The sequence below is a fragment of the Anabrus simplex genome, chromosome 11 (assembly GCF_040414725.1).
Source record: "Anabrus simplex isolate iqAnaSimp1 chromosome 11, ASM4041472v1, whole genome shotgun sequence".
Lineage (NCBI taxonomy): Eukaryota > Metazoa > Arthropoda > Insecta > Orthoptera > Tettigoniidae > Anabrus > Anabrus simplex.
Window position 1 is genome coordinate 120,650,866 of NC_090275.1, and position 15,873 is coordinate 120,666,738.

Sequence of the window (15,873 nt, forward strand, 5' to 3'; positions counted from 1 at the left end):
TAAAATCTGTTTAGATAATAAAATTTTGGAAAGAGTCAACGAATTCAATTATCTGGGATACAATTTATCTTACCAAGGGGAAATTGATATCTCTGCAAAAATAACCAAATTTACCAGAACAACAGGAATCATAAATCATATCATGAAGCCATCTCTTGTCCAAAAACACACTCGCTTACGTCTTTATAACACTTTAGCCAGACTAACGCTTTGCTACGGTAGTGAGGCATGGACAATAAGAACTCAAGACAATTCCAGAATTACAGCACGTGAAATGACATTCATGCGCAGAACAGCAGGCTATACGAAATGGGATCGTATAAGAAATGAAGATGTGCTTAAGGGACTGAATGTGAAATCAGTAATCAATTACATCTATGATTACCAAGAAAACTGGAAACGTCATGTTCAAAGGATGGAATCTGGAAGACTACCAAAGGAGATCCTACGCTATCAACCAAGAGGACAGAGATCTATAGGACGTCCAATGAAGCGATGGAAAGAAAATGCAAGACCGTAACAGACCACATGGCCCAGTACTTGGAAGGATGATGATGATGATGATTATGACATAACCTCTCCTGCCCAAAGGCCATCCTCACCTTCCCGAGATGAAAAAACCTGTTCCCAGCCCTGTTGACAGAGTCACGGCGGTATAACCGTTACATCCATTATGGAGGAAATGCTGTGATTTCAGCTAGTCCATTAGCTGAGAGGTGGCAGCCCCACCAATGGTCTTCCTTCCTTCAGGCTAGCAACCCGTCGGAAGGGCATTTGATTGCTTTCAAGTCTTGCAAAAAGTAAAATGCAAGACCGTAACGGGTCACATGGCCCAATACTTGGAAGGAAGATGATGATGATGAAGAGGAAGAACAATATGGCTTTAGACCGAACAGATCAATAATAGACTTGATATTTACAGTGCGAACGATAATGTCAAAACATCTGGAAAGGACCAAGGAAATCATATTCGTATTTTTGGATTTGGAAAAAGCTTATGATACAGTTAAGAGAAACATGTATGGGAATGCCTACTGAAAAGGAATGAACCAAAATAATTAATTAACAAGATAAATATGTTGTATCACGAGAGTAAAAGCAGTGTACAAGTAGAGAGTGGTGAATTTGAAACATTTTATACAAAAAAAAAAAAAAAAAAAAAAGTCTCAAGCAAGGAAGTGCACTGTCGCCATTTTTGCTTATAATATTGATGGATGAACTTTACAAAGGTGAAAAATGAGAGTATCCTCCTAATTCAATACAATAAATATTCCGTCATTAGACGGAGTAAACAAATTCAAACATGTTTCGGCTCGTTTGAGCCGTCTTCAGTGAAAAATGAGGGGAGTTTGAAATAATTTACATAATATAAGTTGAAAAAATACTAAAAAACATAATGAAGGAGCAAATGGAAAAACGAACAAAAGAGAGCCTAGACGGAAACAAAATTAGCAACAAATATACAATATTTACATCAATATGCAGAGCAAAAAACAACTCACTGCGACAAAATTCAGTGAAAAGGTGTTAATTTAAAATAATAATTGAAACTAGAAACTGTGTTAACCTAAGAAAACAAAGGAATGAAAAAACGAATGATGCAGATGGAAATGAACAATAGTAGCACATTTCCATCTGCATCATTTGTTTTTTCATTCCTTTGTTTTCTTAGGTTAACACAGTTTCTAGTTTCAATTATTATTTTAAATTAACACCTTTTCACTGAATTTTGTCGCAGTGAGTTGTTTTTTGCTCCGCATATTGATGTAAATATTGTATATTTGTTGCTAATTTTGTTTCCGTCTAGGCTCTCTTTTGTTTGTTTTTCCATTTGCTCCTTCATTATGTTTTTTAGCATTTTTTCAACTTATATTATGTAAATTATTTCAAACTCCCCTCATTTTTCACTGAAGATGGCTCAAACGAGCCAAAACATGTTTGAATTTGTTTACTCCTTCTAATGACGGAATATTTATTGTATTGAATTAGGAGGATACTCTCATTTTTCACCTTTGTAAAGTGAAAACCGTCAATACGGAATGATTCTAATATCTTGTAATTGATGGATGAAATCATGAAACGTGGAAAACAGATTATCAGTAGTGATGAAGTGAATGCTTGGGTATTTGCAGATGATGTGGTGATTTGAGAAAAGGGAGAAAAGGAAGTACAAAGGAGACTGGACATTTGCAATGAAAATGTGAAGGAGTTTGGAATGGTAATTATTAAAAAGAAAACTGTAGTCATGCACTGTGGAAAAGGGAAAAAGAGAAGCCAAGTGAACATAGATGGTGATGATGATGATGCTTGTTGTTTAAAGGGGCCTAACATCGATGGAGAACGGTTAGAAAATGTGGAACAGTTTACATATCTGGGTAGCATTATTAAGGGAAGTAATGAAATCAACCCTGAAATTAATAACAGACTAAGTAAAGGTACAACATTTTATCATCAAGTCAGAGAGCTTTTATGGGATGACAAAGTACCCAAGAGAACAAAATTAACATTATATAAACAGTATTTCATACCAATTGTAACATACGGACTAGAAACGCTGGTAACTAATAAGAGAGAAGATAGTAATATCCAAGCAGTAGAAATGAAATTTTTTAGAACATCGGTTAAAAAGATAAGAAGAGATGGAATCCAAAATATTAAAATCAGAGAAGAGCTGAACATAGAACCGTTAGTAGGGAAGATACAGAAAGTAAGACTGAGATGGTTTGGACATGTAGAAAGAATGGGAATGGAATGGGTAGCAAGAAGGGAATTGGAAAGAGAAGTTAAGGGAAAGAGACAAGTTGGAAGACCGAGAAGAAGGTGGATGGATCAGATTTGGAAGGACATTAGAGAAGCTGGATTGAATGTGGTGGAAGTAAGGGAGCAGGAAAAGTGGAAGGACAGAAAGTAGTGGAGGAGGCTTGTAAACCACACCGGGCGACTGGAGTGTGACATTGATGATGATGATGATGATGTTGAATGTTATTGGGGGGGGAGAGGTCCATATTCTAGTTCCATTCACAAGAAAGGAATGGATACATGCTGCTGACCTGCTGGGTGGCATAGAAAGGGTGCAATTGGAGCATGCATTATGCTGACGGAAAGAGAATAGGAAACTGAATTGTGAAGATAAGTAATATGGGATATTATTGTTTAACAAACAAAAGATTAATACTGCCACATGGATGTTTCTATATACTTCAAATTTTAAAAGGGAAATTTGATTATGATAAGTGGTAACACGTACATCACAGTGTAAAGTGTTCATAGCACGTTGTAATCGGCTTAGTTCTCTCGTGGCATCAATATTAGTATTACGTTACAGTAGGAAAATATAGGGTGGATAAAAGTATTTGTAAGCTTAATTCTCATGTTTAGTGGCAGCATATTTTGATAATATTTTAGTGAATGAAGGGAGGCATACACTTTTCTACAGACATTGGTAATGTGCTCTCCCCCAGTTAAGACTCTAGTTTATAATTACACCAAGATTTCTTAATGAGTTTTCAAATGGAATCATTTTACCTGATGATGTGAGCAGAGGATTTTTAAAAATTCTTTACTGCACTGATTTGTTTCACCTACCCAATAATAGATTTTGATGGACTTATTAAAATATAGTTTTTATGAGCGTATGCACTGAAATGATTTACGACAGAGTTCATATAACCTATTGCTTGATTGATGTCGGAAATTTTGTAGTGCTGGTAAATTTGTAGATTGTCAGCATACCTATGTCATGTCGATATATCATGAATATAAACATTCTCAAAAAAGCAAATGTTAAGAGTGTAGAGGCATTGGTCACTGGCCAATACCTCAGATGGGCAGGACATGTGCACCGTATGAATGACATCAAACTACAGCGCCAGATCCTCTACAGTGAACTTTGCTCCGGTTCAAGACCATGGGGTGTCCCTGAGACGTTTCAAAGACCAACTGAAAGAAACCTTAAAGATGGCAGAAATAAACTCACAAACCTGGGAAACGCTTGCCAAGGACCATTTAATTTGGCGGCAAAGTGTCTGTGCCTAAGTTCAACATTTCGAACAAGAACGCTGCAGACATGAAGATGATCTAATGATGGAACTACGTGATGTATTGATTAAGCAGGATAATTTTAATATTTCCTTTGTAAAGTGAAAACCGTCAATAAGGAATGATTCTAATATCTTGTAATGAAAGATATTAAGGGATAGGAATGAAAACTTTTGCCAAACCCAGCCAAGATCTCCCCTGTCCTTCAGCTGCGCGATGTGTGGACCTATGTCCTACGCAAGAATTGCGCTGTACAATCACTAGAAGTTCAAACACAAACTGCTGTGAATTGAAGTGAACTATTAGCTAGGAAATCTGTTAACTCGGAAACGAGTAACTGCCACCGCTGCCGCGATAACAAAGACAAGTGGTCCAAGTACCGAGCCCTGTGGCACTCCTGGAAATTTGGTAAACCCACTCAAATGACCTATTTTGAAGAATTACACATTGTTTTCATTCGGTAAGATGAGAGAAAGAATCCTAGAGCTGTATGTCCAAGGTGATGAATGACTTTTCATGAAGCGACTCCCTGCTTACTCCTTTCAAGAGAGGGGACCATTCAAACATAGCACTCGCTCATACTGTGTGTGTGTGTGTGTGTGTGTGAGCGAGAGAGAGAGAGAGAGAGAGAGAGAGAGAGAGAGACGGAGAGTGTGTTTACTTTGACCTTCAACTAGCACATCCCCCAAACTACTTGCTCCACTCATCGTCATTCCGCTCTTCACTCTTCCAACTTTCACTGCTTTGACACGTAGACTTAACTACTCAGTGTTTACAGCCACTTTTGATACTACGCCCTTTGGCAACACACGGCGCCTGTCTAAATTCAGGATTCAACTTTTGTTTCGTGTCAGTAAATGAGAACATTAAAGAATGAAGTAGTGTTTAATACGGTAAATTCATGCGTCTGCACTACTATAATGATAGTGTTAGACATTTTAGAACTAGAAGCTAAAATTTATAAACACACTATTTAATAAAGTACATCACCCGAAATACATCACTCACTTCAATTAGAATTTAGAAATAAAATTTGGAACACACTCTTTCCTGTGAGTTGGCTATCCTGCTTTTGAAAAAATTCTCACAAGTCATTGAAGTAGCAACTACACACAAATGCTTCAATGCCAGTTCGTGAAGAAAAGGATACACATGTTGTCTTTCTCAGCGCCAAAGAGGTGGATTTCCTTTCAGAGGCAACAATGGCTCTTGAAAGATTTATCCACTTGAATTATCGCAGCGATTTTGGGTGTAGAAAAATTCAAAACTTTAGTTATGAAGGCATTCCTTTTCAGAGAGGGCAATAAGGCATAGTTTCGGCTGACGGGAAGTTGGCAACTTTCAGAGAAGCGGATAAGTCCTTGTTTGCGGGAGTTAAAACAACTCTTATAAGCGAAACCATGTAATTTAAAGCAGTTTTGTATGGCTGTTGCCTTTGAAAATATGGCATTCTCCTCCATACTTCTAAATCATTCTGCGAGAGCTTCCAGTATCCTTTGAGCCAACTCCTGGACTTCTGCACATATTTTTTAACTGTTTAGGTGACTGGCTCCACAGAATCACTTCAGAGGGTGTCACTTGTTTTTCACTGCTCTTAATATTTTCAATGTCTTTGCTAGTTAGCTGTAACACATCGGGGTAGTTTAAGGCAATTGATAAGATTAGAGCTCGTTGGACCTCAATAATTCTCAAAAGCACAGTGAAGGTGGAATTCCACCTCGTTACAACTTGTTTAATACTCAAGACTGGCTCACCCATCTGCTCCTGCATTTGTTGCAGTTTGCTTTCAGCTAGTGAGCTGCATTTGAGAAAGCCCACAATTTTTTTCACTTTCACAGTGATGTCTTTAACACAGTGGAGTCCGCACTTGAGAACTAAATTTAAATTACGGGCAAATGATGGACTGTGCCTCCAGGCTGTTCGATGCATTGCAGCCACAATAATTGCAGCATTATTACTAACTAGTTTCCACTTTCCACAAGGAACTTCGGCAACGTTGGGATAAGAAAGGGCTAGGAGTCGGAAAGAAGCAGCCGTGGCCTTAATTGAGGTACAATCCCGGCATCTGCCCCGTGTGAAGATGAGAAACCATGGAAAACCATGTTTAGGGCTGCCGGCAGTGGGGTTTGAACCTACTATATCCAAAATACAATCTCTGCTCGGTGCTTAAGGAAATGCAGGATTCCCAGAAATTTTCTCTGAAAAAGTGACCCAAACAGGCAAAACTAAATCAACTGAGAAAGGAAGCCAGAAAAAAAAAAAAAAGACCCATGTATCTCAATAAGGCCTACTACAGAACTACTACTACTACTACTACTACTACTACTACTACTACTACTACTTCTTCTTCTTCTTCTTCAAGAAGATTCCCGAGGACGTTTGGCACAGGTCCTTGAGTCTGGAAGTAATGAATTTTCTTATAGATCAATGATAAGCTGTGTCCAATGTTCACTTGCTCTTTACTTTTACTCACCCAACAGACAGATTTCCTCTCTATTGGAGCATTATTCTGTACAACTCAAAAGACAACCACAGGGAAAATATAATAATATAGCACAGTCAAACCGGCCCTCATGCAGACGAATCCACTTTTCTTTACGTTGCAATGCTCATTCACAAGAGTTCCTACGTACTTCAGAGATGAAAATCTATGATCTTGTGTTGATTTGCAAGACAACATAAGAAAACAAGAAAACAAAGATACGTAAGAACTAAACAACAGAAATAAGAAGTAAAGTAATCACCAAAATCCAAAAAATAATCACATTCTACATTATGTTTCCAGGCATGTCAATATCCCTTTAAGGGATGTTAACTCACCTTCATCTTTGGTACTTTTATCAACCGAGGGCCCCGCAGCATCGGTCTGCCTCACATAATGGTGCACCATCCGTGACGCAGCTGTAAATGAAATAGTACACTTCTCAACAGATCACACACAGAATTATCTTAAAAGTAAGGAAAATATCAAATCATTGTAACTCGTGAAAACAAATTTCACTACCTTTTAAAAATTTATACTGGAATTAATATAATTCTATTTTCTATCATTAAGCTTCTGGTTGCTGATATATCATACCTATTACCAAGCTTGTGTCAGGTCATCCCACACCTGCAGAATAACACTGCTTCTCTAGTGAGTCTAGAAGAGACATTTGTAATTATATTCAAAGGAATTTGTAGTTTTTTTGACACTGCAATCAGAAACATGAGAGCTCCAATTTCACGTGGAATGCAAACTAAACTTTACACACATAAGGTGCCAGAATTCAATCCGCGGCAGCCTCGATGCAGTCCCTCACCTACCATATGTCATCTCAGTTCAAACTTAATAATTTTTCATAACAATGAAACATCAGGTACCATGACAATCTTGAAACAAGTCCAGGAAAATACAAGATTAGAGAACTTTAAAAATCCTGGGCTTCAAGCCCCTCGCTTTACAATTCCTGAGCTCCCAGCTCAAATTTACAAAAGAGCACAAATTTATTCAAAGGCAGAAATCCCCTCATTCACAGAGCATTCAGTTTAAAGTTTTAAATTAATTTGATATTGTAGATAGATCCATTCACCCCGGCACCTTCTTTAACCTCTTTCTGCTCCACGGGTTACCTCGTAACAGTTAGCATCTCTACTTTTATATGCTGCTTCAAGCCGTGGCTCCCGTAGTAGGTGATTATGGCTTCCTTTGTCTAAATGGTGTACTCTAGAAACAAGGTTCTTAACCCTCAGCAAACGTTGTGACACTTGTGGAACAAGAAGCCAGTGATCGGTTGAAAATTAATTACAGAAATTTTTCATTGACCAGATTCAAAACTGGAGGAAAGAAAAAGGAAATATTGCCAACCCAAAAATAAATGAACATCAATCAGTTACAAAAACCTAGGAATACAAAACTTCTTTCACTTCGAACCAGGGTGCATGATCATAGATTTTGGTAGTGTCATCTATGGAAGAATGTCCAAACTTCTTGGTGAATGGCAAACAAAACAAGGCGAAATTCACTCAATTTAGGAAACTTTACAACTAAACAATTACTTAATTTTTCAGTGGTGACATCATCTGATTAAAGTTCTAAGTTCCTGTTGTAGTAGTTTCCACTTTTGTTCGATAGAGGAGTTCATTTAGGCGCTCATTTTGAATGCACGCCATTGAGGTGTACCTCCTGGTACACTAACCTTCAAAGATGGTTGTCTGTAGTGGCATGGTCTTCTGCAGACAAGAGAAGGTTTGTGCTAAACCAAAAAGGTGTGAAAAAAAACATTCATCCCATATAACACTATCAGTCCTTGTTATAAGACAAGAACACCTTGCACTGCCCTTCGAGGCATCCATACTCTCCCCCCCCCCCAACCATAACATCAACAGTCATCGCGTTCCCTATGTTTAGTAGAAAAATCACATTTGCATGTTTCAGTGAAATTTTCACTGGACCTACGCATGAACACTCTTAAGTATTCTGCTTTTGGCAATACTGATCAGCTTCTTTCACATCACTCACTACTTCACATTTACATTTCTTAGTTATTACTGTGATCACAATTCAATACGGATCAAAACCATGAAGTTTATATCCTATGATTAGGCTATAAAGAGCTATAAATTGTACATGTAAACGTTCTACACTATTCTTTAACAAACTTATGACTGTATTTGAATTATACTGGCTATTTTTGTTGGAAGGCAGTATTAATAAATGTGGAAGAAAAAAATATGGTGAACACAACTTTTAGGCCTACATTTAAAGTAAATATAGTTACTTTTAGTTACTCATATCACACCATTCGTTTCATCAAATTAATTCTTCTGATGAGGTTGATGTCACGAAGGGCATACATTCGTAAAAACACGCTACAAAGATTTGTCTCACTTCACATTCAACCCTGTATCCATAGAGAAAAGGGGTAAGGGTCTCGTATTATTATATTATGCAATATTGATACAAGATAACTTAATGGCCAGTCATTTATCTCTATCAGTTGAGCAGTAGGCTAACCACACAGTAAACCTGAGTAAACGTGATCACTGTTTTCATCTGAATTATCGTCTTGCACCGCCATATGCCCTGATACCGGAGGACGTCATCTTCACTGCCACCTCGTCAGCCACGCTTTCTACAGCATGGTTTTATTCAGATGGAGTGGCTTCTGCTACACACGCACACCAACTGGGAATATCAGATACCATCTCCAGAAACCATTTGGGAATAGATTCACACAGTTGCTAGCTATGGGAGTGAGAGAGACAGCACAACATCACAGGCGGAGAACCGGCCGGATGATGTAATCGCCACATGTTGCTAGCTCACCCGTCTAGAACTTACTGGAACAATTTTGATATCTACTAAATGTCGTTAGCTACAAAATAATGAAGTAGACCATCATGAAGCTCATATTTTAAAAGTAAAGTGGCCACAATTTGAAGAAAATTCACCTATTGGTTTCCGAGATATTAAGGTGGAAAAGAAACACATTTTTTCACTTGAAGCAGAGTGCCAGCCCTGTTTCCAATATATAAGAGCCTCACCACCAGGAGTAAAAAGCAGTCGGGTATGAAACTATTTTTGAAAGTTTCAAAAAGACGGGACCTCGAATGCTCTCCATTTATTCCAGAACATTCTAAAGACTTATGAAACCACATTTAACTCACGAATTTCATGAAGAAATATGTTTATTTTTCAACTTTGTGTATAGCAAAGAATTTTCAGAATTCCAATTTTGGTTGAATATACATGAAGGAATATATTTCCAAGTCACTTCTCAGTTTTAAATGCGAGATAAGAAGAAGGTTATTTATGCACCTAAACTTTTGAATAAATTTTCATTTAGCAAAATAACATCTATTATTTTGCTCTGCCAACTTCTTTCTTTGTACCGGCTCCTAAGAATCCATCACTACCCGAGACCCCTCTCATGCTCCTTATCCCAACAACTTTTCCTGGTACAATATTCTAGTATGTTTTGTTTGGCATCTCCGAAAATCGTTAAAAGTAAGTGGCGACATAAAATAATAATAATTATTATTTGTTAGGTACGTTTGGGAATAAAACAATTGTTATAATTGGATAGTTTTTATCATGTTTTAAACTTACTTCTCTCCAAAAATATTATCTGTATTGTCCCAAGTTACGAGATATTAAACAATCACTTTGTTAATGATCTCGTCTGCTATATTAATAGCAACAACCGTGAATATTTCTCAGCTAAAGTAAACTTGTTTCCTCATCCCGAGGAGATGCAGCTCTTTTTGACACACCCCTAGGGGAAGGGAGTTACAGAGAAAGGCAGAGAAAGCTAAGGGTGTGGAAATTGCAGGAGAAGGAAATAAATTAAGAGTTCCAGACATACATTAAAACAAGTAGGCCTAAAGAAGACATCGGAAGGGTCAAAGAAGAATGGACATACTTTAAAATAATCATGGTCGAGTCTGCAGAAAAGACCTGTGGAAGAGTATCAGGCAGGAAGAAAGATCAAGAAACGCCCTGGTGAAATGACAGGGTAAAATATATAGTTAAAAGGAAGAAACAAGCTTGGAGAAGATGGCTGAGAAACAAAACAACAGAATGCAAAACAGAATACAGGCACTGCTAGGAGGAGTGCTCCAAAGTGGTTCAAGAAGAGAAAAAGAAATGCTGGCAAAAATTCACTGAATCTCTGCAAGAAGATACAACCGGATTTAGTGCAGATAGAAGATAAGGAAAACGAGGTGTCCATGGCAGAGATCGAGTGGGCCACTAAAAGAATGAAACGAGGCAAGGCAGCTGCAATTGACGAGGTCACCATAGAAATTATAATAGCAGCAGGAGTAGTTGGTCTACAGTGGTTGTATAGACTCTTCAGAGTGATATGGAAAGAAAAGACTGTTCCAAAAGAATGTACAAAAGGGCTCATTATACAAATTTTCAAGAAAGGAGACAGGAAGCAATGTGAAAATTACAGAGGAGTGACAGTGATACCTCATACAGCTATGATCCTTGAAATAATCTTGGATAGACGAATAAGAGACAGAGTAGAGGGAAAATTGGCAGAACACCAGTATGGATTCAGAAGAGGCAAGTCGACATTTGACCCAATATTTACATTGCATCAAATGATGGAAAGGTATTGGGAATATGGAAAGGACATGGTAGTAGTAACGTTTCTAGATATTGAAAAGGCATATGACAGTGTCCCAAGGAATTTGGGTATGGAAAACATTGACAGAGGCACAGATTGAAAATGAAACACTGCAGATGGTAATAGCACTGTATCAAAATTGCGAAAGCTGTGTTAGAACCAAAGTGGGTCAAACTAAATGGTTCAGAGTTGAGACAGGCTTAAGACAGGGAAGTGTATTGTCTCCCTTACTCTTCATATCATCATGGATAGAATTCTACATAATATCAAGAAGATGATGAACGAGCAAATAAAGTCTATGCTCTTTGCTGATGACACTGTAGTTTGGGGAGATAATGAAGAGGAAGTGCAGACACAAGTTGATTTAAGGAATGAGGAGATAAAAAATTTTGGAATGAAGATTAGTACTGCAAAAAGTTAAGACTTTGATCATAACAAGATGTAACAGAAAATCCAGGGGAGTGAAAAAAATAGGAAATTAACCTCTTGAAGTAGTGACAATTTTTAAATATTTGGACAGCATTATGTCACAAGATGGAAATTTGGATGGAGAAATTGATTTAAGTATACAGCAGTCTGCAAGTTTCTACCAGTGTGTGAGAGACATTGTATGGAACAAAGATGTGCCAATGAAGTGCAAGAAGGTTTTATACTCGTCCTATTATAAACTTATACTGACCTATGCTTCGGCAGCCTGGAAGTTAACTAAGCGGAACCAAAGTAAGATACAAACAGCTGAAATGAGGTTCTTGTGGAACGTACAGTGAAAGACAAGACGAGATAGAATACGAAATGAGGAAATAAGGAGAAGCGTGGGAGTGTGTAAATGTGTGAGATTGATATAGCAAAGCTAAAATGATTTGGACACATGATGAGAATGCCAGGAGAAAGAATACCAAAGAGAACATTCATGGATAAAGAGACTGGAAAGAGTCCTAGGGGACGTCCTAGAATGAGATGGAGGAGGACTGATGTGGACTGTATTGCAAATAGAGGAGTAGATAGCAATAAAGTACTAGAAGAAGAATGGTGGAAAGATCGAGTAAGGTAGAGAGCTTTGGTACACTACTCTACCCAGAGAGAATCTGGAAAAGGGAATGGATGAAGACGACGACTAATAGTAGATTGTATGTAAACCTTAAGTTTTATATTTCATAAATGTACAAATCAATCTCATCTTGACAGGAGACTTGAATTACAGCAAAGACAAACTAAAGAGGAAAAGCCATTTTGTCGTCTCTTATTTGGAAAAAAATGTTTTCAATCTAATTCAATATAAAAAACAAATACAATGTATTTCTGTCAAATCAGCAGTAGTTATTCTCAAATAAGTGAAAACAGATGACAGCTGCTTAATAAGGAAACATCTCCCAGTAAGTTACATTTGCAACACTATCCGGGTACAAAGCAAAAAATCATCCAGTAAAGTTTTTCTGGAAAATCAAAATGCAGAAACTGCTAACATTGGAGGAAAGGCAAGCTCTCATTCAGAACACTCTTAACAAATCATCGGACGAAGCAACTATGGAATCAGAATGCAAAATTAAACAAGTTATATCATAATGATACAGCAATATACCAGGAGCACAAATATGGTTTGATGAAGAATGCTACAAGTACACAAGTTTAGTTCTCAAAATTCTACATAAAGCAAAGATGACACCCAACGGCCCCGACCAGTATTTGTATAATGAAGAACAAAGTGTACAAACAACTTTTAAAAGTAAAGAAAGTCATATTTATTGAGAGGGAAGCAATGAATATTGCTGAGGAAGCTAAGAAGAACCCTTTCCATGCACAAATCATGAGAGGTCTCGCTTCCGATATGACATTCGTATGGATACATGGAGAGGTCATTTCTGGCGCATCTTCAACAGAGAAAGAACCATCTGGTAGCACTGGAGATGGTAACATAACTACGGAACTTGATAATATTTGGAACTATTTGGAAAGTTTTGTCATTGGCATGACTAATAACTAAACCTTCATCCAGTTGGTGGCGCATCTAGTGGCCACTATACATAACTGCGACAATGTTGCCAATAATCAGATGCAAATAAAAGACTAGTGATCTTTCTAGTCTTGAGGAAGATGGAGTCTAGTTCAGACGGATTCTTTCATTCATCGGAAAAGATGAAGCACAGAGGTTTGGAGTATGATCCTGGCTAAAGATCATACAAGGATCATTCCTTTTAAAAATCTTATCCGGCGCAAGGCATCGAAATGTTTCATTTCAGCCTTATTTAATTTTGGGCAATTGTTTTTGGAGGTCCTTAAACAGACAGATCTGGAGTGGGTAGAACCAGAGCGAATCTACATAAATGGAACTTCCCCATCGATACGGCCTTTTGTGACTGTGGTGAACTTCAGACAACCAAACACCTGCTATGCTGCCCACTGTGCCCATCAAACTGCACAATGGAAGACTTGGTGCTGGCCAATCCAAATGCCCTTGAAGTGGCCAAATTTTGGGCTGAATCGGTGTGAGATCTGTAAGACATATATTGTTGAAGACCTTTTACTTGTATATATCATTGTATATAGTTTGTTTCTTTTAAACGTAGTATTATTCTGTTGTACTTCTGATTCGAATAAAGAAAGAAATGAGTCGTATGCGCGTACAAATGTCTATGTTACATTCCCTATATATTCAGAAAAACGGCAATAAAGAGGATTGTTGACCGCGGGACATGGCTACGCAAGAGAATGTAACAGACTTTTGTTCCGTAAACCTGCATGTTAGAAGTGCACGCGCCCACTCATTCGCAAATAATGGATGCATACAGAGGAGCATAATGTTATTTTAAAGTTTTAGCCTAATTACAACTTAAGAAAACGGAAATTGCAACACCATGAAGGCATTGGTCGTTTGTGTTGATTTTCAAGATATGGAACGATGCCATGTAGGTATGTAAACGATCAAAGTTTCAGACCCATTGGATTGTTGCTACACGTCTCCCCACGTGATTGGTCGCGGAGGAATCAACTCCAGTATACGGACTCTGGTGTAGCGTAGTTGACTTGCAATCTGTGCAGTGAAGTGTACCCTGTCAAACATGCCTCGACGACAGAGAAGAGCAAGCTATCAACAACTGTCGCCGTTTGAGAGGGCTCGGATAATTGGGCTGTGTGAGGCTGGATTATCGCTAAGGACTGACGCTGCACGTGTTGGCCGACAGGCATCTACGGTACACGTGTATGACAGCAGTGGTCAAATGAAGGTACCCACACTCGTAGACATGGAACAGGCCCAGCGAGACAGGCAACTGAGAGAGAGGATCGCTGCATCATTCGGATAGCCCGGATGGAAACCCATGCAACAGCAGCGCAAATTAAGCAGCTGTGGCACCCCACGTTACACAACAAACAGTTGGTAATCGCCTGCGTGCAGCTGGCTTACGAGCCCGTGTCCCTGCAGAAGGTGTTCCATTGACCCCACAACAGCGATGTGTAAGGCTGGCCTGGTGTCGAGAAAGATCGACATGGGTGGACAAATGGCATAGGGTCGTCTTTAGTGATGAATCGCGCTTCTCTCTTGCCTGCAGTGATCGCCGGAATCGTGTGCGCCGACGTACCGGGGAGAGGGGCCGCCCAGATCTTATTGTCAAGAGACACACAGGGCCAACACCAAGCATTATGGTCTGGGGAGCTATTGGCTTTAATGTGAAATCACAATTAGTGCTTGTTGAGGGCACTATGACTGCTCGACAGTACGTTGATAGGGTACTCAATCCGGTGGTTGTCTCTATGATGGCGAACATTGCTAATGGGATGTTTCAGCAGGACAATGCCTGGGTTCACACTGCACGCATCTCCAGAGAAGCTCTCCATGACACCACAACCTTAGAATGGCCCGCCAGATCCTCGGACCTCAGTCCTATCGAGCATGTGTGGGACATGATGTGTCGACAACTGGCCAACCGTCCTCGGCCACCCACAACTCTGGAACAACTGACCCGTGCAGTGCAGCAAGCATGGGCCACAATTCCTCAGGAAGCAATCCAGGGCCTTATTGACTCCATGCCTCGACGAATTCATCAATTGCAAGTGACTAATCCTATGTCTTAATCCATATTGAAATGTGTTATTTGTAATAACAAAGTTTTTATTCTAATCCACCTGTTCAACACATTATAATGTTGTTACATTTAAAATATCTTCATTAATTGACAAGTTATTTGTGGGACATGTTTCGCCACCTTACAGAGCATCATCAGCCAGGACTGAATCTTGAAGAATGGTAATGTTCGTACGCAATGACTCCAGAAATATTGAAACAATTTTTCACAAACTTAAATATACTCTATTAGAATATCATAAAATACATAAACTTTGATCATGCCTTAATAACATGGGCTTAGTAGGAAATATACATTAAAATTGTGGTAGAATGAGTTATTCTAAAATACTTAAAACAAGTAGCATGTTTAACATCTTTGAAATAGGTGAAATTCAATCTTAAGAACTAAATTTGAAAGTTTCTTAGTAATGAGGTCTGGTGAAAGTTTAATATCCCTTAAGGATAAGAGTCTATAAAGATTCAAAATCTTGTCGATTTGATAATTGCACTTGTAACAGGATAATATTGATCTTCATGAAATGTAAACACTTGTTGTCATTTGACTACGGCGAGTGCTGTTGAATAAATAGCTCTTGTTGACGTCGGTGACCATACGTTGAAATTGCAGATTTAAAAAGGTATGATTGAAAGGGATGTAAA

The 15,873-nt window shown here is 38.5% G+C and overlaps 1 protein-coding gene across 2 annotated transcripts in view; it reads right to left on the bottom strand.

Moving 5' to 3' along the window:
- The window catches only part of LOC136883058 (uncharacterized protein C19orf47), a 282,706-nt gene that overhangs the window by 238,182 nt on the left and 28,651 nt on the right, over positions 1-15,873 (bottom strand). For both annotated transcript variants that reach the window (XM_067155204.2, XM_068229576.1), the window contains exon 4: positions 6,859-6,939. In XM_067155204.2, the coding sequence (XP_067011305.1) occupies positions 6,859-6,939 (81 nt within the window). The remainder of the gene's footprint in view (positions 1-6,858; positions 6,940-15,873) is intronic.